We start from the raw sequence: 27,146 nt of genomic DNA, 5'->3' as shown, positions 1-27,146 counted from the left end.
GCTCCTTCCACAGTGTCTCCTTCAACATACAGCTCCTTCCACAGTGTCTCCTGCAACATACAGCTCCTTCCACAGTGTCTCCTTCAACATACAGCTCCTTCCACAGTGTCTCCTTCAACATACAGCTCCTTCCACAGTGTCTCCTTCAACATACAGCTCCTTCCACAGTGTCTCCTTCAACATACAGCTCCTTCCACAGTGTCTCCTTCAACATACAGCTCCTTCCACAGTGTCTCCTTCAACATACAGCTCATTCCTTTAAAAAGACACTAGACGCTCTGTTTGTGGCTGGCGTGAAGCCAGCGTAATTGTCAAAAGCACAGTCGTTAGTGATTTTGACCTGGTAAAGCCGTCGCTCTTCTATTTTCCAACCCTAGAGCCAGGATTGGTAATTTAACCATTTTATATGAGCTGGCTTGTGCTGAGGTGGGGAGGCAATATCTGAGGTATGTCCTTTCAAAAACGTGTGCCGAAGTGGCAATTTCAGTATGCTCTGGTGGGGATATTTAAGACCAACCGAAAGCTGGTTTTAGTGGTAACGGGTTGGCTACGACATGGATTTTGACAGAAGAAGCGTTGCCTATCCAGCCGTGACGCACAGTAACCATATGCACATGGAACAAGACATATGTGCTTTTTTGTTCCCAATTTGTTCCCAACCCCAATTTCAGCCTTTCCCCAACCACTTAAAAAATATATGCCTTCTTGTGAGAAGTTGTGGGTGAAGGAAGTTATTCATTTTGTGGGTGGGTAAACATAGTTGTACCTGATCCCAACAACACTTTCTCACTAAAGCATACTTACCAGAAGTCCAGAGGTACGCTCTGATAATAAAATGATGTGCATCACGAGCAAATATGGCTCTGTACAGTTCTCACAGTGATAAGGCTCTGTACAGTTATCTCACAGTGATAAGGCTCTGTACAGTTCTCACAGTGATAAGGCTCTGTACAGTTCTCACAGTGATAAGGCTCTGTACAGTTATCTCACAGTGATAAGGCTCTGTACAGTTCTCACAGTGATAAGGCTCTGTACAGTTCTCACAGTGATAAGGCTCTGTACAGTTATCTCACAGTGATAAGGCTCTGTACAGTTATCTCACAGTGATAAGGCTCTGTACAGTTATCTCACAGTGATAAGGCTCTGTACAGTTCTCACAGTGATAAGGCTCTGTACAGTTATCTCACAGTGATAAGGCTCTGTACAGTTCTCACAGTGATAAGGCTCTGTACAGTTCCCACAGTGATAAGGCTCTGTACAGTTATCTCACAGTGATAAGGCTCTGTACAGTTATCTCACAGTGATAAGGCTCTGTACAGTTATCTCACAGTGATAAGGCTCTGTACAGTTATCTCACAGTGGTAAGGCTCTGTACAGTTATCTCACAGTGGTAAGGCTCTGTACAGTTATCTCACAGTGATAAGGCTCTGTACAGTTATCTCACAGCGATATGGCTCTGTACAGTTCTCATAGTGATAAGGCTCTGTACAGTTATCTCACAGTGATAAGGCTCTGTACAGTTATCTCACAGCGATAAGGCTCTGTACAGTTATCTCACAGTGATAAGGCTCTGTACAGTTATCTCAGTGATAAGGCTCTGTACAGTTATCTCAGTGATAAGGCTCTGTACAGTTATCTCAGTGATAAGGCTCTGTACAGTTATCTCACAGTGATAAGGCTCTGTACAGTTATCTCACGGCGATAAGGCTCTGTACAGTTATCTCACGGCGATAAGGCTCTGTACAGTTATCTCACAGCGATAAGGCTCTGTACAGTTCTCACAGCGATAAGGCTCTGTACAGTTATCTCACAGCGATAAGGCTCTGTACAGTTATCTCACAGCGATAAGGCTCTGTACAGTTATCTCACAGCGATAAGGCTCTGTACAGTTATCTCACAGCGATAAGGCTCTGCACAGTTATCTCACAGCGATAAGGCTCTGTACAGTTATCTCACAGCGATAAGGCTCTGTACAGTTATCTAACAGCGATACGGCTCTGTACAGTTCTTACAGTGATAAGGCTCTGTACAGTTATCTCACAGCGATAAGGCTCTGTACAGTTATATCACAGTGGTAAGGCACCGAGTTCCTGACATCTATTGCCACTTGCGGTGTAAATTCCAATCCCCCATGGGGCACAAAAAATATTTGAAATGTAGACTCACATTTATTGCGGCATTGTGTTGGGAATAAAGGTACAATCATCACCTAGAAAATGAAGAGATGGGGCTCAATCCAATCTGCATTGCAGTATTTACGCAGTAGCTCTTTTTTAACTCACAGATTGGTCTTGGGTACTGTATAAAAACCTAATACCAGGGCGACCCCTCTCACAGGTATGCTTTCACGTTTCACAATTAGAAGAGTGTGGCAACGGGATGAATATTGTAAATAAAAGATTGGAGGGGAAAAAATAAATATATATATATATATATATATATATATATATATATATATATATATACAGTGGGGGAAAAAAGTATTTAGTCAGCCACCAATTGTGCAAGTTCTCCCACTTTAAAATATGAGAGAGGCCTGTAATTTTCATCATAGGTACACTTCAACTATGACAGACAAAAGGAGAGAAAAAAAATCCAGAAAATCACATTGTAGGATTTTTTATGAATTTATAAACAGTCACACTCCAAACTCCACTATGGCCAAGACCAAAGAGCTGTCAAAGGACACCAGAAACAAAATTGTAGACCTGCACCAGGCTGGGAAGACTGAATCTGCAATACGTAAGCAGCTTGGTTTGAAGAAATCAACTGTGGGGGCAATTATTAGGAAATGGAAGACATACAAGACCACTGATAATCTCCCTCGATCTGGGGCTCCACGCAAGATCTCACCCCGTGGGGTCAAAATTATCACAAGAACGGTGAGCAAAAATCCCAGAACCACACGGGGGGACCTAGTGAATAACCTGCAGAGAGCTGGGACCAAAGTAACAAAACCTACCATCAGTAGCACACTACGCCGCCAGGGAATCAAATCCTGCAGTGCCAGACGTGTCCCCCTGCTTAAGCCAGTACATGTCCAGGCCCGTCTGAAGTTTGCTAGAGAGCATTTGGATGATCCAGAAGAAGATTGGGAGAATGTCATATGGTCAGATGAAACCAAAATATAACTATTTGGTAAAATCTCAACTCGTCGTATTTGGAGGACAAAGAATGCTGAGTTGCATCCAAAGAACACCATACCTACTGTGAAGCATGGAGGTGGAAACCACATGCTTTGTGGCTGTTTTTCTGCAAAGGGACCAGGACGACTGATCCGTGTAAAGGAAAGAATGGATGGGGCCACGTATTGTGAGATTTTGAGTGAAAACCTCCTTCCATCAGCAAGGGCATTGAAGATGAAACGTGGCTGGGTCTTTCAGCATGACAATGATCCCAAACACACAGCCCGGGCAACGAAGGAGTGGCTTCGTAAGAAGCATTTCAAGGTCCTGGAGTGGCCTAGCCAGTCTCCAGATCTCAACCCCATAGAAAATCTTTGGAGGGAGTTGAAAGTCCTTGTTGCCCAGCAACAGCCCCAAAACATCACTGCTCTAGAGGAGATCTGCATGGAGGAATGGGCCAAAATACCAGCAAGAGTGTGTAAAAACCTTGTGAAGACTTACAGAAAACGTTTGACCTCTGTCATTGCCAACAAAGGGCATATAACAAAGTATTGAGATAAACTTTTGTTATTGACCAAATACTTATTTTCCACCATAATTTACAAATAAATTCAATAAAAATCCTACAATGTGATTTTCTGGATTTTTTTTTCGCATTTTGTCTGTCATAGTTGAAGTGTACCTATAATGAAAATTACAGGCCTCTCTCATCTTTTTAAGTGGGAGAACTTGCACAATTGGTGGCTGACTAAATACTTTTTTGCCCCACTGTATACTGTATATTACAACTATGAGCAGATTGCACCACCAGTAATAACATTTGGAGAAAAAAATGATGATTGGTGTGTATTTCTTGTTATGATGGATGCAGCTATGAATATAAACAAATACTTCTCATATCCTACATAAAAAGCACAGAAATGTGCATGAAACGGTAAGCAAACATGTTTCATTTGGTCATATGCGGAAATGTGCCTTTTTAATTTTTTTGTAACGTCAGTAGTCTAGTCAAGGAAGCATCATGCAAATATATTGTACCAGCCAGTACATTTAGAAAGGAATGGATTTCATACCGACCACTTCCTTAAGATGATGTGCCTCTACATCGAGAAGGGTGCAATTGCAGCCTGCAATTTGGGACGTTCCACTCTGGAAGGTGGGGGTGCTCCAGTACAGTCGCCCCCATCTGTCAGGTACTGTTTTCCCACAGTTTTGTTCACGACTGTGAGGGCAGGCGGGAGTGAAGGACGCCGTCTAGCAGTGTCACTGCCGCTAGCTAGCAAGGAGGACTCTGGGAGGTGGGCCTGGGAAAACACAGATCATACGCTTATTTTCCTTTAGACCCAAAAGTGCCACACATGATGATGTCGTGTTGGGGGGTTCATGAAGGAACCAATGGGATGCTCGAGGGGGGAATGCCCACCTGCAGGAACGCCCAGAATTGCGGGCTGCAGTGGCACACTATTGTCTACGTCACGATTTCAATGGTCAAGTTCAACCGCTAGGGTCCAAAATATCTAGATTTACTACTAAAAGACCGAAATATATCACTTTTAGAACCATCTGTCAAAATGAAGCCCAGAATTTACGCGTTTCACTATAAATAAGCCTGAAACATCTGGTTTTACATGAAGAAAAAAATATGTTCATGAAAGTTACTCTTTAAAAGCCAAGCATAGCCTCTCCTCCTCTCAGTAAAGTTTTTTTTTGTCATACCCAATGCTGTCGCCACGTCGTCCAGACTATCGATAAAGGGTTTCTCGTGAAAACCACAATCACTAAAGCTGTATTAAAAGGTCAAGTTTGACAAGACTGTGAGAGGACATCCCCCTTTTTATCTATGTGGGCTATTACATGCTTTCAGACAGCTCCTGTTGTTATTGTGGACGTACAGTACAACCCCTCCATGGAGGTTATATGCCCATCATGGAATGAGATAACCCAGGGACTTTAGAAACATTTTAAGTTATTTTCCTTTAACAATTTGTATTGTATTTCTTTTTGATTAAAAAGCCCCTTCTTTCCCTGCTATAACGGAAGCTGGTTCAACAACAACGTGCCTGGTCTCTCTGATCCTGGCCATCCGTTAGCCAAGGAGCCGATACATAAAAGGTTTATGCTTGTGAGGCTTTTGCCGACATGCTTTGGAATGAATTATTCCTAATTAATTCAATACTCCATTCCGCTTGTATATATCGATCCCCATTTCCAAACGCCGCCTCTTGTCCAGTTACCAAACACACACTCCTCCAAAACAAAAGTTCCAGTCCTATAACACCATATCAACAGCAGGCCTAGGCTATATCTGGCTGGTTGAGAACATGTCTCACATATGTCTCACACATGTCTCACACAATTTACGGGAGCTTAGTATTTTTTATTTGAGGAGAGTGCGATGCCTAAGTCCTATACTCGTTTGAAGCCAATTACAACAATGTTGACTGTCAACAATCCAAACATATTGAGCCAACACTGGATGTTTCTGTTTTATGTTGCTATCAGTCGTTAGCCTCTGCTATTTAATAAACTGTAGTATCGATCCACAATGGACTGAATTTTGGAGATGATGACATCTCAAAGACCGTCAATAACCGACAAAACTTGAGACAAACGCATGCCTAATTAAACAATGGAACGCCTTAATTGACCCGTGAGTGGCAAAGCCCTCATCACACCTACAACTTGTTTATGTATCAAAACCCAGCTCTTTTCACACTACCGGCAGCTATTGAGCTCATAATAATGGCAATGAAAATCGTGAAAATATTTCGGACAAACCCCAGGACCAAAAGAGCTACCATCAGGGTTTATATTTCTCATTGTGTTAGGATTGTTAAAATAGAGCCCCTGAGGATCTTGGGGTTTAAATGACGGGTGTTGGGTATACTATGTTGGGTATACTATGTTGGGTATAATGTCCCTATCTCTGCTTGTTGAATGTACTGTAATTACACTCCACTCTTAAAGACATGGGAACAAACAGCAACACTGCTACCAAGTGTGTTGTTAACGGTCGATATTTGCTACCATAGCGGCCGTGCAGCGTTCGTTGAGAGACACTTCTGCCACCAGCGGTTTAGGAGGAGAAGGAGAGGTGGAGGAGGAGGTAGAGGAGAGGAGGAGGAGGAGAGGTGGAGGAGGAGAAGTTGGTGGAGGAGAGGAGGAGGAGAAGGAGAGGTGGAGGAGAGGTGAGGAGGAGGAGAGGAGAGGAGGAGAGGTGGAGGAGAGGTGGGGAAGGAGGTGGAGGAGAGGTGGAGGAGGAGGTGGTGGAGGAGAGGTGGAGTAGAGGAGGAGGAGAAGGAGAGGTGGAGGAGAGGAGGAGGAGAAAGAGAGGTGGAGGGGAGATGGAGAGGTGGAGGAGATGAGGGGGAGGAGAGGTGGAGAAGGAGGTGGAGGAGAAGAGAGGTGGAGGAGAAGGAGAGGTGGAGGAGAAGGAGAGGTGGAGGAGGAGGTGGAGGAGAGGAGGAGGTGGTAGAGGAGAAGGAGAGGTGGAAGAGGGGAGGAGGAGGAGAAGGAGGAGGAAAGGTGGAGGAGAGGAGGAGGAGGAGAGGTGGAGGAGGAGGTGGTGGAGGAGAGGTGGAGTAGAGGAGGAGGAGAAGGAGAGGTGGAGGAGAGGAGGAGAAAGAGAGGTGGAGGGGAGATGGAGAGGTGGAGGAGAGGAGGGGGAGGAGAGGTGGAGGAGAAGGAGAGGTGGAGGAGGAGGTGGAGGAGAGGAGGAGGAGAGGTGGAGAAGGTGGTAGAGGAGAAGGAGAGATGGAAGAGGGGAGGAGGAGAAGAAGGAGAGGTGGAGGAGAAGAATGAGGAAAGGTGGAGGAGAGGAGGAGGAGGAGGAGTGGTGGAGGAGGAAGTGGAGGAGAGGAGGAGGAGAATGAGAGGTGGAGGAGAAAAAGAGGTGTGGGAGAGGAGGAGGAGGAGAAGGAGAGGTGGAGGAGTGGTGGAGAGGTAGAGGAGAGGTGGAGGAGAAGGAGAGGTAGAGGAGAGGAGGAGGAGGAGGAGAAGGAGGAGGAGTGGTGGAGAGGTGGAGGAGAAGGAGAGGTGGAAGAGAGGTGGAGGAGGATCAGGAGAAGGAGAGGTAGAGGAGAGGAGGAGGAGAGGTGGAGGAGAAGGAGAGCTGGAAGAGAGGTGGAGGAGGAGGAGAAGGAGAGGTGGAGGAGAGGTGGAGGAGAATGAGAAGGAGAGGTGGAAGAGAGGTGGAGGTGGAGGAGGAGGAGGAGGAGGAGGTGCTCCATGTGTTCAGTTGTTCACTGAGATAGACAGTCCTCCCACCTGACTGACTCCTGAGGCATAGTATACTGTACTGTATGGAGTTACACCTTGTGGAACAGCGGGGACTCTGAAGCAACACAAACACACATAATAACATACACACTATACACACGTACACATAGATTTTGTGTTGTAGATATGTGTTAGTGGAGTATTGGCTTGAGGGCACACACTTATGGGTTGGGAAATCTGTTATGAATGTATTGTAATGTTTTAAAAATGGTATAACTGCCTTAATTTTGCCAGATCCCTGGAAGAGTAGCTGCTGCCTTGGCAACAGCTAATGGGGATCCATAATAAACCCCAGGAAGAGTAGCTGCTGCCTTGGCAACAGCTAATGGGGATCCATAATAAACCCCAGGAAGAGTAGCTGCTGCCTCGGCAGGAACTAATGGGGATCCATAATAAACCCCAGGAAGAGTAGCTGCTGCCTTGGCAACAGCTAATGGGGATCCATAATAAACCCCAGGAAGTGTAGCTGCTGCCTTGGCCATAGTTAATGGGGATCCCTAATAAACCCCAGGAAGAGTAGCTGCTGCCTTGGCAGGAACTAATGGGGATCCATAATAAACCCCAGGAAGAGTAGCTGCTGCCTTGGCAGGAACTAATAGGGATCCATAATAAACCCCAGGAAGAGTAGCTGCTGCCTTGGTAGGAACTAATGGGGATCCTTAACAAATACAAATACAGAGACTACACCATTATCCTCACCCCCACTTTTTTCTGATGTCCATTAGCTAATCCCTGTTCTGTCATTTAGCATGCAAACACACACGCAGGCATACGCACACTAACGCAAACACACATACAGCTCGCAAACCACACACACACCTAATGTCATTTTGCAAACCCTGGTCAACATCTGTCTGACAGTTTAATGCTGTGTGAAAATGTTAAGTGAATTACCTAGGGGAACAACCAATTCAATCTAAAACCACTAAGAACACTCCAATGTTTCATCAACTAAACTAAATGTTTTCCAGGGATTTAATGGCCAGTTTCCCTTACACACATAGAGTAATGCTATCTGCTATTAAAGTTCAAGTCAAGGGCAAGATGTTACTGCAGTAAGTAGACTACAGTATTTGCACTTCCAAGATACAGTTTGCTAAAATGACATGCAAAGACTTGAATAGAACTGTGTCCAAGTGTGAATAAAGGGAGTGTTTTGGTGCTGTGGATACGTTTGAAATCATTTAAGATGCGGCTAAGAAATCCCTGGTTCGCCAGACCTCCAAACGAAGCCTCCTTTTTCAAAGTGCACACCAACCGCTTATGTCATTTCCCTGGTGAGGGATTGTGCCTTTTTGCCACTGGCCACAGCAGAGAAAGAGGGATGAGTGAGAAGGGGAGGAGGGGAAGGCAAAGAAGGAAGGGAGAGAAAAAAGGGATTGAGGAAGTCTGGTTCTCTGTCTGATAGCAGGAGAGTCAGACAATGATGAAGTCAGTCCAGGGGTAATTGTAGCTGTTAAGTCATTTCACCACTACAATGACTTCATCCTCTGGCATATTGCTCTTGGACATCTCCTGTCAAACTCGCTCAGCTGTCAGTCTATACCTGTTGGCTTTGGATTAAGTCCATTGCAATTAGAATTAGGTTGAATAATGCGTACTGTGTGTAATACAAAGCTGATTCTGTCCCGTCTCATTGCATTTAAAATGTCTGTGAAAGGATTCATTGTAGAGTGAAAGAAACGACCTAATCTGGCATTTTAGAAACTTAAACTGGATGAATTGTCAATGTATTACCAGAACCGTGGCAGACTGTTTGGTTTATTTGGAAATCATACCGTATCATATTCAAATTGTATGAAAAGTATCTTTCTAGTATAGCCTATACCTATCTGGAACTATTTCTGTGCACATCATATACCATAGAATTCTACAATTCAAGCATAGAATTCCAAGGATTCGAGGTTTAGGAAGCTAACGGGTGTATGTCAGATAGTGAGGAAGGACAAATCCAAACACCATGGTAGAATCATGGCAGACACATGTCTGGACCTGTCATACCACAATACTGCATCCAACTATATTATATTTAACTGTAAATGTTAGCAAACGCTTTATTTGATGTATGACTGGTTTTGGATACTCTGACTGGCCAGATGAGAATGGTCTCTCCCTCTGCGCTCTGGTTCTTCACAATGTTTATCCAAACTAGCTATGTTTCCTAGACACGGTCACCTTGGTCTTCTCTTTAGAGGTGTACTTTGTAGCAAAGGTCATATATAAGATTTGCTTGGTCAATTGGTTGACTGGTTGATTGACTAACAGCCTTTCTTTTCTCTGTGTCACATGCAGGTACCAGATCCACACGGGCCTCCAGCACTCGGTCATCAGGCCCACCCAGGCCAACTGCCTGCCCCTGGAGAATGTCACACTACCCCAAAAGCTCCGGCAGGCAGGCTACGCCACCCATATGGTGGGCAAGTGGCACCTGGGCTTCTACAAGCGTGGCTGCATGCCCACTCAGCGTGGCTTCGACACATTCTTTGGGTCCCTTTTGGGTAGTGGTGACTACTACAGCCACTATAAATGTGACGGTCCCGGCATGTGTGGCTATGACCTGTACGAAGGGGAGGAGGCAGCCTGGGAACAGGATCGGGGCCGATACTCAACCTTGATGTTCACCCAAAAAGCTGTGGACATCCTGGCACACCACAACCCCCAGAAACCCTTATTCCTCTACTTGGCCTTTCAGGCAGTCCATTCCCCGCTACAGGTGCCCGCTCGCTACTTGGAGCGCTACAAGTCCATCCCTAACTTACATCGTCGCAAGTATGCCGCCATGGTGTCCTGCCTGGACGAGGCCGTCCACAACCTCACGCTGGCACTGAAGCGTTACGGTTTCTACGACAATACAGTGATAGTGTACTCGTCAGACAACGGGGGTCAGCCCATGGCCGGGGGCAACAACTGGCCTCTCAGGGGGAGCAAGGCCACCTACTGGGAGGGGGGAATCCGGGCCGTAGGCTTCGTTCACAGTCCCCTGCTGCTGAACAAGGGGACCCGATGCCGGGCATTGATCCACATCACAGACTGGTTCCCCACCCTGGTGTCCCTGGGGGAGGGGACCCTGGACGAAGATCTCAACCTGGATGGCTACGACGTGTGGGAGGCCATCAGCGAGGGACGCCAGTCCCCCCGCCACGACATTCTGCACAACATCGACCCCATCTACACCAAGGCAAAAAACGGCTCATGGAAGGCTGGCTATGGCCTCTGGAATACGGCCATCCGAGCCGCCCTCCGGGTGGGCCACTGGAAGCTTCTCACGGGGGTGCCTGGCTACAGCGACTGGGTCCCTCCGCAGACCTTCTCCAATCTGCTTCTGACCAACCGCTGGCATAACGAATATGTCCGCTGGGACCAGGGGAAGTCCGTCTGGCTGTTCAACATCATAGCCGATCCCTACGAGAGAGTGGACCTGTCTCTACGCTACCCACACATAGTGAAGAAGATGCTAATGCGGCTAGCACAGTACAATAGGACGGCCATCCCGGTGCGCTACCCGGCTAAAGACTCCCGCTCCAATCCTAACTTCAACGGAGGGGTGTGGGGACCCTGGTACAAAGAGGATGAAGATGATAGAGAGACTAACCTCCTTACCAACAACCTGGCCAAGAAGAGACGAAAGAAGAAAGTGAAGAAGAGGAAGCTGAAGGACTGAAAGAAACGTGGAGAACTAGTCTTTTTATTTATTGCTGTGCCTTTTTGTTGTGAAAGACGTTTAGATGGTCAGATCTCAGGGATTGACACACGATCGCTCTTTAAAGATTGTCCTGCTCAATGATTTGAAGACTTTAATGGACTGGTGCTTTGGATATTACATGAACTCAATGGACAAATGGACCTATATTTGCCTCAGAGAGTAGGCTTTAAGGAAACAACCCACTTTAATAACTACTGTCAGACCCAGCACCTATGACCTCAAGACTATGAGTTAGGGCCTTTAAATAATGTTTATTTTTCTAGATTTTGATTGCATGCTTGAACTTCTGTGACCTTACGATTTTTATTAGATTTTTGACAAAGAGAAAATAAATATATTTAGGCAAAGAGAAAATAAATATAGAATGAATCTTTGTAGACAGCACCATATATTTGGGCTAAAGAAAAATAAAAAAGATTAATAGTTATATTATATTAGCTGTTGATTGTAGCGTTGCAAGAAAATGAAAGCAAAATGTAGGATTTATATTGGATAGTCAACTGAGATTTACCGTTTCATGAGTACAGTCCGTCTGAACTTTAGGACAATCTATGTTCTCCCCATTAGTTCTGTCTAGTCTGGCACCAGGTAAACCTGAATGTAAAACAAATTAGCTAACAAAATAAAATATGTTTTTCTCATTCTCTCATTTGTCTAATTCCACCTCTTGTCTTTCTCACCATCTTTCTCTCTCTGTACTTCCATGGCTCTCTCTCGCTCCCTGTCTCTCTCTCTCGCTCCCTGTCTCTCTCTCTCGCTCCCTGTCTCTCTCGCTCTCTCTCTCGCTCCCTGTCTCTCTCTCTCGCTCCCTGTCTCTCTCTCTCGCTCCCTGTCTCTCTCTCTCGCTCCCTGTCTCTCTCTCTCGCTTCCTGTCTCTCTCTCTCGCTCCCTGTCTCTCTCTCTCGCTCCCTGTCTCTCTCTCTCTCTCCCTGTCTCTCGCTCCCTGTCTCTCTCTCTCGCTCCCGCTCTCTCTCTCGCTCCCTGTCTCTCGCTCCCGCTCTCTCTCTCTCGCTTCCTGTCTCTCTCTCTAGCTCCCTCTCTCTCTCTCCCGCTCTCTCACTCCCGCTCTCTCTCGCTCCCTGTCTCTCGCTCCCTGTCTCTCTTACTCCCACTCTCTCTCTCGCTCCCTGTCTCTCTCTCACTCCCTGTCTCTCTCTCTCTCTCTCTCTCTCTCTCTCACTCCCGCTCTCTCTCGCTCCCTGTCTCTCGCTCCCTCTCTCTCACTCCCGCTCTCTCTCGCTCCCTGTCTCTCGCTCCCTGTCTCTCTCTCTCTTGCTCCCACTCTCTCTCTCTCGCTCCCTGTCTCTCTCTCGCTCCCTGTCTCTCTCTCTCTCACTCCCGCTCTCTCTCGCTCCCTGTCTCTCGCTCCCTGTCTCTCTCTCTCTCCCTCTCCCTCGCTCCCTGTCTCTCTCTCTCGCTCCCTGTCTCTCGCTCCCTGTCTCTCTCTCTCGCTCCCACTCTCGTTCCCGCTCTCTCGCTCCAGCTCTCTCGCTCCCTGTCTCTCTCTCTCTCTCTCGCTCCCGCTCTCTCGCTCCCTGTCTCTCTCTCTCTCGCTCCCGCTCTCTCGCTCCCTGTCTCTCGCTCCCTGTCTCTCTCTCTCGCTCCCTGTCTCTCTCTCTCTCGCTCCCACTCTCGTTCCCGCTCTCTCGCTCCCTGTCTCTCTCTCTCTCGCTCCTGCTCTCTCTCTCTCTCTCGCCCCCTGTCTGTCTCTCTCTCGCTCCCTGTCTCTCGCTCCCGCTCTCTCGCTCCTGCTCTCTCTCTCGCTCCCGCTCTCTCTCTCGCTCCCACTCTCGTTCCCGCTCTCTTGCTCCAGCTCTCTCTCTCTCGCTCCCACTCTCGTTCCCGCTCTCTCGCTCCAGCTCTCTCGCTCCCTGTCTCTCGCTCTCTCTCGTTCCCGCTCTCTCGCTCCTGCTCTCTCTCTCTCACCCCCTGTCTGCCTCTCTCTCTCGCTCCAGCTCTCTCGCTCCCTGTCTCTCTCTCTCTCTCTCTCTCGCTCCCGCTCTCTCGCTCCTGCTCTCTCTCTCTCGCCGCTGTCTGTCTCTCTCGCTCCCGCTCTCTCTCTCGCTCGCTCCCTCTCGCTCGCTCCCTCTCGCGTGGTCAAAAGACGTGCACACAGGCACGAACGCACACTTATTTATTTCATTTTGTATTTTGATCTTTTTTTTTTTTACTCCTTTATCTCCCCAGTTTTGTGGTATCCAATTGGTAGTTACAGTCTTGTCTCATTGCTGCAACTCCCGTACGGACTCGGGAGAGGTGAAGGTCGAGGGCCGTGCGTCCACCGAAACACAACCCAACCAAGCCACACTGCTTCTTGACACAATGCCCACTTAACCCGGAAGCCAGCCGCACCAATGTGTCGGAGGAAACACTGTGACGACCGTGTCAGCGTGAACTGCGCCTGGCCCACCACAGGAGTCGCTAGTGCGCGATCAGACAAGGACATCCCTGCCCGGCCAAACCCTCCCCTAACCCGGACGACGCTGGGCCAATCGTGCGCCGCCCCATGTGTCTCCCGGTCACGAACGACTGTGACGGAGCCTGGACTTGAACCCAGAATCTCTAGTCGGACAGCTAGCACTGCAGTGCATTAGACAACTGCACCACTCGTGAGGTACGCACCCCAACGTTTAAAAAATGAAAGAGGTGCCGGTGCTTCGTTTTATTAGTATTTTATGGCCAAATCAGTCATTTAATGATGCTAGCTGACTGTTAAATGCCCCCTAAAGCTATATACAATGCTTGATGATGATAGATCCCCACCTAAATGTATTTCTATAAGTGTGTTGTTGTTAAGTGCTGCTCTTTACATGCATTCCACATGCTCGTATTAATGTGAGCCTTGTGCTTGGTGCTATTACTGGTGGTGCTACAATTGAGTAAAGAGACCCATTTCTGTAGTTTTTTCTTTTCTCTCCTGTAAATCTAAAATGACGTTTTTTAATCATGACCAGATCCCCATGCTAAGCCGCTCTCCCCATGGGATGCACAGCAGGTCATAGCTCAAGAATGTAACCAAGGATGACCAAATTGTTTGCTACTTTAATTCCAAATGACAAAGTAGAATTCCACAAAGTGGAATACCGGAATGCTAGCTCGCATTCCAACTAACCCAACCAGGTCTAGAAATACAATCTTTCCACACTATTGGATGGTCCCCATCCAGACAGCCAGAGATAGGGGCTCGCTGCTGGAACCTTCCCCAGAGCGTGATGCACTCTTCTCCCATACAGACCACCCCACCTCCCCCTAACCTAATCCGTGCCAAGTCATGATCTCAAGCTACACCACATAAACCCCCCTCTATGGTGGCTAACCGACCGAGGCTAACCGACCGAGGCTAACCAACCGAGAAGAGTTTTTCCAATTCACATGACCCGACAAGAAAACCCCCAGCCCTATTGTCATAGCACAGATGAAAAGGGAAGCCATCTTCAATAATAAAAAATACTATTTTGTCATAGCCTATAAATAGGACCCAGAGTTTTACCTGACCAGGTCATGAGATCAGGAAAAACTCCAGGCTCCAGAAAAGACCGGTAGGAATTTTGCCACACCACTTTTGAACCTGTGGTGCCACCTCTGTTTTTATCCATATATACACGATATATACATTATATACACTATAAAAACACACCTCTGTTTTTATCCAGATATACACGATATAGACATTATATACACTATAAAAACACACCTCTGATTTTATCCATACACTATATACACTATATATACACACACCCCTGTTTTTATCCAGATATACACTATATACATACACTATATATACCCTCACCTTTGTTTTTATCCAGATATACACTATATACACACTATATATACAGTATATATACACACCTCTGAGTTGATCCATATATACACTATTTATATACACTATATATACCCTCACCTCTGTTTTTATCCAGATATACACTATATACACACTATATATACAGTTTATATACACACAGCTCTGTTTTATCCATATATACACTATATATACACTATATATGCACTATATATACACACACCTCTGTTTTTATCCATAAATACACTATATATACTATATATACACACCTCTGATTTTATCCAGCTATACACTATATATATACACTATATATACCCTACCTCTGTTATTATCCATATAGACACTATATATGCACTATATATACACACACCTCTGTTTTTATCCATAAATATACTATATATACACACCTCTGATTTTATCCAGATATACACTATATATATACACTATATATACCCTACCTCTGTTATTATCCATATAGACACTATATATGCACTATATATACACACACCTCTGTTTTTATCCATAAATACACTATATATACACACCTCTGATTTTATCCAGATATACACTATATATATACACTATATATACCCTACCTCTGTTATTATCCATATAGACACTATATATACACTATATATATATATGTACACACTATATATATACACTATATATATACCGTTTATATACACACACACCTCTGTTTTTATCTATATATACACTATATATACATTATATATATATATATATACACTATATATGCACTTTACAGTGGGGCAAAAAAGTATTTAGTCAGCCACCAATTGTGCAAGTTCTCCCACTTAAAAAGATGAGAGGCCTGTAATTTTCATCATAGGTACACTTCAACTATGACAGACATAATGAGAAGAAAAAAAATCCAGAAAATCACATTGTAGGATTTTAAAATAATTTATTAACAAATTATGGTGGAAAATAAGTATTTGGTCAACTACGGCAGGGTAGCCAAGTGGTTAGAGCGTTGGACTAGTAACCGGAAGGTTGCAATTTCAAATCCCCGAGCTGACAAGGTACAAATCTGTCGTTCTGCCCCTGAACAGGCAGTTAACCCACTGTTCCTAGGCAGTCATTGAAAATAAGAATTTGTTCTTAACTGACTTGCCTAGTTAAATAAAGGTAAAATAATAACACAGTAATATGCTTTGATCCTGATAATTGTGGTAACTTTTCATTCAGCACTCATGCGAACAGCCATGTCTGTACGGTTTGGGTTTCCGCATGATCAAGGTGCAAATTAGAGAAGGCCGGATCAGCTGGCAGTGACAATATCTGAACACCTTGACACAGCTAAGATCATGATGTACATCGTCTCTCTCAGCGATGAAAGATGATACAGAATGCCATGCAGCTGTTGTCCAACGAAGAAAAACATACATAGATGTAATAATCCATGTGAAATCTCGTAAATGCAACCAAAAATGGCAAATGTAATTGGCACTCTTGCAAAAGCACACATATAGCAAACACTGCAAGTCTGCACTCCCAAATCTCTTGGCAGGAATGTCACATTCCAATCAGGAGAAGTAATGGAGTTTTTAATAAGGGGTTCTATGGGATTAAAGATGGCCGCCGCCCCACTCATATTTGTCAATGGTGTAATGTGGTTTCCACTAGTTACTACAGCCACAAAGTAGAAATGTGCTATATTGTAAAAATTCATGAAAACAGAAAATATAATTTGGGTCTTAATTGAAGGTTAGGGTTAGGCATAAGGTTAGCAGTGTGGTTAAGTTTAGGTTAGGTCACTGTTCTGCAACAATCTTAAACAATGGAACAATTTTCTGTTAGAACTAAGGGTTCATGTTTGCTATATTAATGTTGTTTTACATTCTAAATCTAGAAAAACATGCCTAAATGCTAACAAAATTAGCTCTGGAGCATTATACAGTGATATAAAACAAAACAAAAACAAGTTTGGAGATTTGTATTACATATTTGAATAATCAAATTAAACAATCAAGGCCTTTAAACACTTGTTGGACAGTACAAATGAAATGCCTAGTTGTGCCTATTGCCCATACTGCTGCCCTTCCTATTGTCCTGCCTGCTGCCCTGCCTATTGCCCATACTGCTGCCCTGCCTATTGCCCTGCCTGCTGCCCTGCCTATTGCCCATACTGCTGCCCTTCCTATTGCCCTGCCTGCTGCCCTGCCTATTGCCCATACTGCTGCCCTTCCTATTGCCCTGCCTGCTGCCCTGCCTATTGCCCTGCCTGCTGCCCTGCCTATTGCCCATACTGCTGCCCTTCCTATTGCCCTGCCTGCTGCCCTTCCTATTGCCCATACTGCTGCCCTGCCTATTGCCCATACTGCTGCCCTTCCTATTGCCCTGCCTGCTGCCCTGCCTATTGCCCATACTGCTGCCCTTCCTATTGCCCTGCCTGCTGCCCTGCCTATTGCCCATACTGCTGCCCTGCCTATTGCCCTGCCTGCTGCCCTGCCTATTGCCCATACTGCTGCCCTTCCTATTGCCCTGCCTGCTGCCCTGCCTATTGCCCATACTGCTGCCCTTCCTATTGTCCTGCCTGCTGCCCTGCCTATTGCCCATACTGCTGCCCTTCCTATTGCCCTGCCTGCTGCCCTGCCTATTGCCCATACTGCTGCCCTGCCTATTGCCCTGCCTGCTGCCCTGCCTATTGCCCATACTGCTGCCCTTCCTATTGCCCTGCCTGCTGCCCTGCCTATTGCCCATACTGCTGCCCTTCCTATTGCCCTGCCTGCTGCCCTGCCTATTGCCCATACTGCTGCCCTTCCTATTGCCCTGCCTGCTGCCCTGCCTATTGCCCATACTGCTGCCCTTCCTGTGATGATTCAATAATTGTTGTATTTTATTAAGATGTTGTACCTTTACATAGTGTGATAGCTGATACTTTGGTCTATCAAAATATATCATTCAATTTCTTTTAAATATTAAGACTAATATTTGTGGGGAAAAGTTGAGATTGTCCCGAGCTCTAAAACAGCAACATTTTCTCTAATCCTAATGGCAAAATGTGTAAAAAAGCATGGGATTAGCTTTAATACTGTTCATCTGTCATTCTGCCCCATAAAAACATTGAAAAATAATCATCATTTGGTGGTGGGGACGCTCCTGCCCAGGAGGAAGACGCTCCGCCCAGGAAGTGTCTTCAAGGTTAGTGATTGATGTGTTAGGATGTTACATCCATTGCCTGTGGGAACAGGAGCTGCCTTGCTTTGTTATGATGGGAAGTTTTTGTAGGAACACACAGTCACACATTGTACACACACACTTTGCGTGTCATACCTGCAGCTGGAAAAACATACTGTTCTGTTGTAATTCAAAATTACAGCTCCACATACACAACTGACTTAAGCCTAAATATTAACAGTGACATTTATTGGTCCTTGTGTGGAGGTGTGGAGTGTGGGCGGTGGCGTGTGTGTGCTTAAGTACATGTGTGCTTCTGTCAGTATAGTGTTTGTGTGTATGGACGTATGTGTTTTGCAGAGACTGCATTCACGGTAAACACCGAATATGTCGGCTCAGTCTGAAATGACCTTTACATTTCAATTGCACTATATCACAGATCTTTGATTGAATCTATCCTCTAGTTAGTTCTATCCCTACCCCTCACTTGTCTGCATTTATCCCCTTCTCCCTCTATTTCAATCCCTCGCTCTCTTCTTTGTCTACTCTTCTCCTGCTTGTCTTTCCATAGTCTTCTCCCCCCCCTCCCTTTTCTCCCATTCTAACACAGGCCCAGGCCTGTGGGGGGAGCTAGCCCTCCAGCTGTGCTGTCAGCTTTAAGCTCTCTCCAACGAGGGCCCCAACACTCCCACCCCCAGTGGACCTATCCATCTCTCAACAGCATGCTCTCTATCAGATCCGCTGACCACACGCCCTGCTCCGCCCACTGAGAGCTGGGCCATACCATTAGCCACAGGAGGGGTAACGCCTTCTACTCCCATACAGAATACACCATGACAATGGCCAGGAGGATTTCCTCCTCCACTCTGACCCGGAGTCACTGATTATACTGGCAAGAACACTCTAAAGACTACACCCTCAACAATGAATGCGCTGACCAAAAGTTATGGTTGAATCAATTCATCAACTCACAAGTCACACGCATCACTATTTTAAAGGAACTCAGTCCAGCATTCAACTTACTTTTGAAAGTTGTAATAGTAGAAGGCACAAGGTGCAATTTTTTTATTGGGGTAGTACATCATCAGTTCCTCTTGTCATGTCAAAAATTGCAGACCATAGAGAGCTATTTATAATTTGTCAGAAATGTCCAGATCAACTGGTCCATGCTAGCTAGTGTTTATTAGTGTTTTTTTAACCCATATATTGTTGTAATGTTTGAATCACTCAAATATCACATGAATACATATTAGATGTGGCAAAATGCATAGAATTGCAAGAAAATGAGCTTTAAAACGGCAATATTTTCTCTGCATCCAATGACAAAATGTGTAGATTTGCATAAAATTAGCTTTAAACCTGCAAAAATGTCTCTCCACCAACAAGAGTGGTGTGAACAGTTTGTGTCATGAACAGTGCTTGGATAGCTCTCTGTCAACTGAATCAGGAAGTGGAGGAAGTGTTGGACAGCTCTCTGTCAACTGACTCAGGAAGTGGAGGAAGTGTTGGACAGCTCTCTGTCAACTGACTCAGGAAGTGGAGGAAGTGTTGGACAGCTCTCTGTCAACTAGGCTGGAATGTTCCTCAGAGAAGCCAGTCATTTAAAATCATAATTTTCAAGCACAGATCCAATTCATTAATAACCCAGGATGAGCCAGCATTTAACAAATAAATTCACTGACTGTGCATGTGTGCGCACAAGTGAGTGAGTGTGTGTGTATAGTGTACTTGCGATGTACTGCATGTAGTGTGTGTGTAAAGAGCCTGGATCACCAAGGAGTGTGGTACTCCTAGAGCCCTCTATGTCTTTCTGGAGGTGAGGGCACAGCTGGGGTGCGTCAGCCCCTACCAGAGCCGACGTTATAGTGCCAGTCCACTCCCTCCCACGTGTCCACCCTTCACCCTTCAGACGAAAACCACTCAGGAGTCTCATTGCCTCTGAGGGCTCCAACCAGTTTATTTGGCAGCCAAGGTTTCCTATTGCCGAAAGTCTTAACAGAGGGAAAGAGGGAGGGAGAGTTAGAGCAGAGCGGGGAGGAGAGGTGGAGGGACTGACAGAGAGAGAGATAAAAAGAGGGAGTTAATGAAAGAGAGAGGGGGAGAGGAAAATGTACAAGTGTTGTACAAGTGAGTTACGGCCCTCCAAAGATATAACAGCAGTATGGGCAATAGGCAGGGCAGCAGTATGGGCAATAGGCAGGGCAGCAGGCAGGGCAATAGGAAGGGCAGCAGTATAGGCAATAGGCAGGGCAGCAGGCAGGGCAATAGGAAGGGCAGCAGTATGGGCAATAGGCAGGGCAGCAGGCAGGGCAATAGGAAGGGCAGCAGTATAGGCAATAGGCAGGGCAGCAGACAGGGCAACAGGAAGGGCAGCAGTATGGGCAATAGGCAGGGCAGCAGGCAGGGCAATAGGAAGGGCAGCAGTATGGGCAATAGGCAGGGCAGCAGGCAGGGCAATAGGCAGGGCAGCAGTATGGGCAATAGGCAGGGCAGCAGGCAGGACAATAGGAAGGGCAGCAGTATGGGCAATAGGCAGGGCAGCAGGCAGGGCAATAGGAAGGGCAGCAGTATGGGCAATAGGCAGGGCAGCAGTATGGGCAATAGGCAGGGCAGCAGACAGGACAATAGGCAGGGCAGCAGTATGGGCAATAGGCAGGGCAGCAGGCAGGGCAATAGGAAGGACAGCAGTATGGGCAATAGGCAGGGCAGCAGGCAGGGCAATAGGAAGGGCAGCAGTATGGGCAATAGGCAGGGCAGCAGTATGGGCAATAGGCAGGGCAGCAGACAGGACAATAGGCAGGGCAGCAGTATGGGCAATAGGCAGAGCAGCAGGCAGGGCAATAGGAAGGGCAGCAGGCAGGGCAATAGGAAGGGCAGCAGTATGGGCAATAGGAAGGGCAGCAGGCAGGGCAATAGGAAGGGCAGCAGTATGGGCAATAGGCAGGGCAGCAGGCAGGACAATAGGCAGGGCAGCAGTATGGGCAATAGGCAGGGCAGCAGTATGGGCAATAGGAAGGGCAGCAGTATGGGCAATAGGCAGGGCAGCAGGCAGGACAATAGGCAGGGCAGCAGTATGGGCAATAGGAAGGGCAGCAGTATGGGCAATAGGCAGGGCAGCAGTATGGGCAATAGGAAGGGCAGCAGTATGGGCAATAGGCAGGGCAGCAGTATGGGCAATAGGAAGGGCAGCAGTATGGGCAATAGGAAGGGCAGCAGTATGGGCAATAGGAAGGGCAGCAGTATGGGCAATAGGAAGGGCAGCAGTATGGGCAATAGGAAGGGCAGCAGTATGGGCAATAGGAAGGGCAGCAGTATGGGCAATAGGCAGGGCAGCAGTATGGGCAATAGGCAGGGCAGCAGTATAGGCAATAGGCAGGGCAGCAGTATGGGCAATAGGCAGGGCAGCAGTATGGGCAATAGGCAGGGCAGCAGGCAGGACAATAGGCAGGGCAGCAGTATGGGCAATAGGCAGGGCAGCAGTATGGGCAATAGGAAGGGCAGCAGTATGGGCAATAGGAAGGGCAGCAGTATGGGCAATAGGAAGGGCAGCAGTATGGGCAATAGGCAGGGCAGCAGTATGGGCAATAGGCAGGGCAGCAGTATAGGCAATAGGCAGGGCAGCAGTATGGGCAATAGGCAGGGCAGCAGTATGGGCAATAGGCAGGGCAGCAGGCAGGACAATAGGCAGGGCAGCAGTATGGGCAATAGGCAGGGCAGCAGTATGGGAAATAGGCAGGGCAGCAGTATGGGCAATAGGAAGGGCAGCAGTATGGGCAATAGGAAGAGCAGCAGTATGGGCAATAGGCAGGGCAGCAGTATGGGCAATAGGCAGGGCAGCAGTATGGGCAATAGGCAGGGCAGCAGGCAGGACAATAGGCAGGGCAGCAGTATGGGCAATAGGCAGGGCAGCAGGCAGGACAATAGGCAGGGCAGCAGTATGGGCAATAGGCAGGGCAGCAGTAGTTGTGTCCTACAACTATAGTTGCTCTGCAATTATAAGCCTTTGGGTTTTTCCCCAGAGCCCTACTCATGGTATTAGGCGAAGGAGGTAAAGTTTCCCATCACAATCTGATCCAACATCTGGAAAGGAGAATATTGGGATGCATAGTCTACTACACTAGTGGGCTGAAATTATATGGCCCCTCTCACCATATGTCCTCACTTTTAATTTGTTTCATTTCATTTAACCTTTATCTTCTCCAAAGAATATTTTATTTTTGTTTTGTAACGAAGAAAGTGAGGTTTAATTCCTTCTGGGCGTTAGTGGTCTATTGTTGACCTTCCCACTGAAGCAGATAGAGATATCAGAGGAGCTCCGAGTCTTCATGTGAAGTCCACATGTTCTCCCTGCCTCAAGAGAAAGATGTACCATTATTAAATGTAAGGTCATGAGTTATTTCATCGTTCATTTTAATGACGGGCCGCTTGGGAAATGTCAGAGTGTGCATATTTAGTCAGGATTAAACTGTGCGGGTAGAGAACATGAGGACGTTTAATGTCAAACTGTCAATCATTATCAAACGTGACGGCACCGCATATGATGTTGTGTAGAATGTGTATCCATGTGTCAGTTCACTGTCAAAATACGAGGGATCACAATTCATATGGAAATATATTCATCCTAAATTATACATGGAAAGATGTTGTCCTTTCTGACACGTGTTACTGTATAAATAAAATCATTTATTTGAGACATTTTCACTTGTAGCCCATGTCAGAAACTTTCCCGAACATCTTGGCTTCATAAACAGTTGTATGAGCGGTCACAAACCCACACGCCCAAACGGACGCACACACACATGGAAGGAGTATGGCATGAGGCAGTGGAGAGTTGGGTAAGTGGTAAGTTGAGCCATTTTGTACATTCAGCATCACTCCATCAAGGGAAATATAGTATTGTTTCTAACAAAGTTATCTATATAGATTTCAGGATGTGTAGATAATAAGAATTCACGTAAACATGACAGGTTTGAAAACAGCTTATGGGGTAAGTGTTGGGTAAGTTGAACTGAAGGACAGGGTAAGTTGAACTGAAGGACAGGGTAAGTTGAACTGAGGGACAGGGTAAGTTGAACTGAGGGACAGGGTAGGTTGAACTGAGGGACAGGGTAGGTTGAACTGAGGGACAGGGTAAGTTGAACTGCGGGACAGGGTAAGTTGAACTGCGAAACAGGGTAAGTTGAACTGAGGGACAGGGTAAGTTGAACTGCGAAACAGGGTAAGTTGAACTGAGGGACAGGGTAAGTTGAACTGAGGGACAGGGTGGGGTTGAACTGAGGGACAGGGTAAGTTGAACTGAGGGACAGGGTAAGTTGAACTGAGGGACAGGGTAGGTTGAACTGCGGGACAGGGTAAGTTGAACTGTGGGACAGGGTAGGTTGAACTGCGGGACAGGGTAGGTTGAACTGCGGGACAGGGTAGGTTGAACTGAGGGACAGGGTAAGTTGAACTGTGGGACAGGGTAAGTTGAACTGCGGGACAGGCTAAGTTGAACTGAGGGACAGCGTAAGTTGAACTGCGGGACAGGGTAAGTTGAACTGAGGGACAGGGTAAGTTGAACTGCGGGACAGGGTAAGTTGAACTGCAGGACAGGGTAAGTTGAACTGCCGGACAGGGTAAGTTGAACTGCCGGACAGGGTAAGTTGAACTGCCGGACAGGGTAAGTTGAACTGCCGGACAGGGTAAGTTGAACTGCCGGACAGGGTAAGTTGAACTGAGGGACAGGGTAAGTTGAACTGCGGGACAGGGTAAGTTGAACTGAGGGACAGGGTAAGTTGAACTGCCGGACAGGGTAAGTTGAACTGCAGGACAGGGTAAGTTGAACTGCCGGACAGGGTAGGTTGAACTGCGGGACAGGGTAAGTTGAACTGCGGGACAGGGTAAGTTGAACTGTGGGACAGGGTAAGTTGAACTGCGGGACAGGGTGGCTCAACTTACCCCACTCTCCCCTAGGTATTATGTACTGCCAGTCACCCCTGACATGTAAATAAATAGGATGTTTGACTGACTCTCCCTTTTTATTCTGTAACAAATTATTCTGATCTCTTCCTCCTAATATGGTCAGAGTCTGGCCATAGCCTGACATTCTCCTAATATGGTCAGAGTCTGGCCATAGCCTGACATTCTCTTAATATGGTCAGAGTCTGGCCATAGCCTGACATTCTCCTAATATGGTCAGAGTCTGGCCATAGCCTGACATTCTCCTAATATGGTCAGAGTCTGGCCATAGCCTGACATTATCCTCATATGGTCAGAGTCTGGCCATAGCCTGACATTATCCTAATATGGTCAGAGTCTGGCCATAGCCTGACATTATCCTCATATGGTCAGAGTCTGGCCATAGCCTGACATTCTGATCAGTTTAATCTGTGTATGTGATAGTTCACTGTGCATGAAAGTTAATATGGTCAGTATCGGTCAGTTGTGGTCACACAGGACATGACCATGATCAGGCAATACATGGAGCAGTGATGTCTAGACTGAGCAGTGAGACATGGGGCAGGGCAAAGTGCATGCACCATCCTACCATTCCAGTGTTTTACTTGCTATATTGTATTTAGTTTGCCACCATGGCCTTTTTTGCCTTTACCTCCCTTATCTCACCTCACTTGCTCACATTGTATATAGACTCATTTTTCTACTGTTTTATGGATTGTATGTTTGTTTATTCCATGTGTAACTCTGTGTTGTTGTATGTGTCGAACTGCTTTGCTTTATCTTGGCCAGGTCGTAGTTGTAAATGAGAACTTGTTCTCAACTAGCCAACCTGGTTAAATAAAGGTAAAAAAAAATGTAAAAAATATTCCCACAAGAGGGCGGTGTGAGTCCAGAAATCAGTAGGCTAGTGTAGTGGTTCCCAAACTTTTTGGGTTACTATACCACCAACTGAATTATGCTCTAACCGGAGTATCCCTGAAGTTCCCCTCATGTGCATTTGGTCTCATGAGTCTTCTCAAGTACCCCTGTGGATAGGCCAAGTACCCCCCTGTGGATAGACCAAGTACCCCTGTGGATAGGCCAAGTACCCTCAGTGGATAGACCAAGTACCCTTGTGGATAGACCAAGTACCCCCCCTGTGGATAGACCAAGTACCCCCCCCCTGTGGATAGACCAAGTACTCCTGTGGATAGACCAAGTACCCCCCCCCCCCTGTGGATAGACCAAGTACCCCTGTGGATAGGCCAAGTACCCCTGTGGATAGACCAAGTACCCCCCCCTGTGGATAGACCAAGTACCCTCCCTGTGGATAGACCAAGTACCCCCCCTGTGGATAGACCAAGTACCCCTGTGGATAGGCCAAGTACCCCTGTGGATAGACCAAGTACCCCCCCTGTGGATAGACCAAGTACCCCTGTGGATAGACCAAGTACCCCCCCTGTGGATAGACCAAGTACCCCTGTGGATAGGACAAGTACACCTGTGGATAGACCAAGTACCCTTGTGGATAGACCAAGTACCCCCCCCTGTGGATAGACCAAGTACCCCCCCCCGCCCCTGTGGATAGACCAAGTACCCCTGTGGATAGGCGAAGTACCCCTGTGGATAGACCAAGTACCCCCCCTGTGGATAGACCAAGTACCCCTGTGAATAGGCCAAGTACCCCTGTGGATAGCATTCCACTAATTCCAGGCAACCTTGGTCCTGGAGGGGCAGGCAACCTTGGTCCTGGAGGGGTAGGCAACCCTGGTCCTGGAGGGGCAGGCAACCTTGGTCCTGGAGGGGCAGGCAACCTTGGTCCTGGAGGGGCAGGCAACCTTGGTCCTGGAGGGGCAGGCAACCTTGGTCCTGGAGGGGCAGGCAACCTTGGTCCTGGAGGGGCAGGCAACCTTGGTCCTGGAGGGCCACAGCCACTTCATGTCTTGGATTGAACCTACCAGGAAGACCAGGGGTGTCGAATTTAGGCCATTGAACTGATCAATTAGCTCAGTTGGTCAGATGTGGTGCCTAGTTGGAACAAAATCCCACAGTACCTGTGGCACTCCGGGAACAGGGTTTCCTTACCCTTTCAGGGAGAGCTGTGACACACTCCTCTGGAGAGGAGGCCGTTTGTTTAACACGATATTTGCTCAGAAATTGCGCAACAGGTTTGATTGGTTCACTCAAATGTTTATATATTTTTTTCCACTCGGGGGTTCAGACCTCTCGTTTGGATTTGAGAATCCAACCACTGTAATGGAAGGGGGTGGCACTCGGGGGCTGAGAATGGCTGTGCATGTCGATGTTTGAGTAGGAAGGACACAGAGGACAGCCAACGAATAAAAGCACAGCCCCCTTCATTATTGTGCCGATAACATCAAAGAGCCATCCCAGACTATGAAGTCAAGAGGACTTAGAGTGTTAGGTGTTAGCCAGACTAAGTGCCACTGACCTCGGCCTATAAAGAATATCACAATTGACGAGGGTTTGAATATAAATAACTGCCCTTCAGATTCGCACTCCTCACACTCCTCCTGTCTTCTCACCCTAGCCATTCAATAAAACCACAATAAATACTCATTTCAATACACACAACAAACGTTTAGATGTTTAAAATTGTTGGATTACTTTTTCGCCTGTATGTATGCATCACAGGAGGTTGGTGGCACCTTAATTGGGGAGGACGGGCTCGTGGTAATTGCTGGAGTGGAATTAGTGGAATGGTATCAAATGCATCAAACACGTGGTAGATGCCATTCCATTTTCTCCGTTCCACAGATTATTATGAGCCATTGTCCCCTCAGCAGTCTCCTGTGGTATAGTGAAGTTTCGCGAGGCCCCACTACAAGGTCTGTACAAATATTTGTAGGATATTTTATTTTACCATGGGGCAGAGAGTTAAATGTGCAGTTTTATAGCTAATCTCATGCTATTTTACACATTTTGCCATGGGGCAGAGAGTTAAATGTGCAGTTTTATAGCTAATCTCATGCTATTTTACACATTTTGCCATGAGGGTGCGAGAAAATGTATTTGTTTTACTGCTCAAGGATCTTGAAAGACGGGACAATCTAAACCTTTTTTCCCACAAATATATAAAAAATATAAAACATTTAAAAAACTTTGGAAAGTATTCAGACCCCTTGACTTTTTCCATTTTTTTTTAGGTTGCAGCCTTATT

At 46.6% G+C, this 27,146-nt stretch overlaps 1 protein-coding gene across 1 annotated transcript in view; it reads left to right on the top strand.

The window, feature by feature from the left end:
- The window catches only part of LOC109896472 (arylsulfatase J-like), a 35,307-nt gene extending 23,557 nt beyond the window's left edge, over positions 1 to 11,750 (top strand). The window contains exon 2 of the mRNA XM_020490735.2: positions 9,696 to 11,750. Coding sequence (XP_020346324.1) covers positions 9,696 to 11,064 — 1,369 coding nt within the window. The 3' untranslated portion in view covers positions 11,065 to 11,750. The remainder of the gene's footprint in view (positions 1 to 9,695) is intronic.
- The last annotated feature ends 15,396 nt before the right edge of the window (positions 11,751 to 27,146 follow it).

The sequence above is a fragment of the Oncorhynchus kisutch genome, linkage group LG9, assembly GCF_002021735.2.
Source record: "Oncorhynchus kisutch isolate 150728-3 linkage group LG9, Okis_V2, whole genome shotgun sequence".
Classification (NCBI taxonomy): Eukaryota; Metazoa; Chordata; class Actinopteri; order Salmoniformes; family Salmonidae; genus Oncorhynchus; species Oncorhynchus kisutch.
This window is presented reverse-complemented; position numbering and strand designations above follow the sequence as displayed.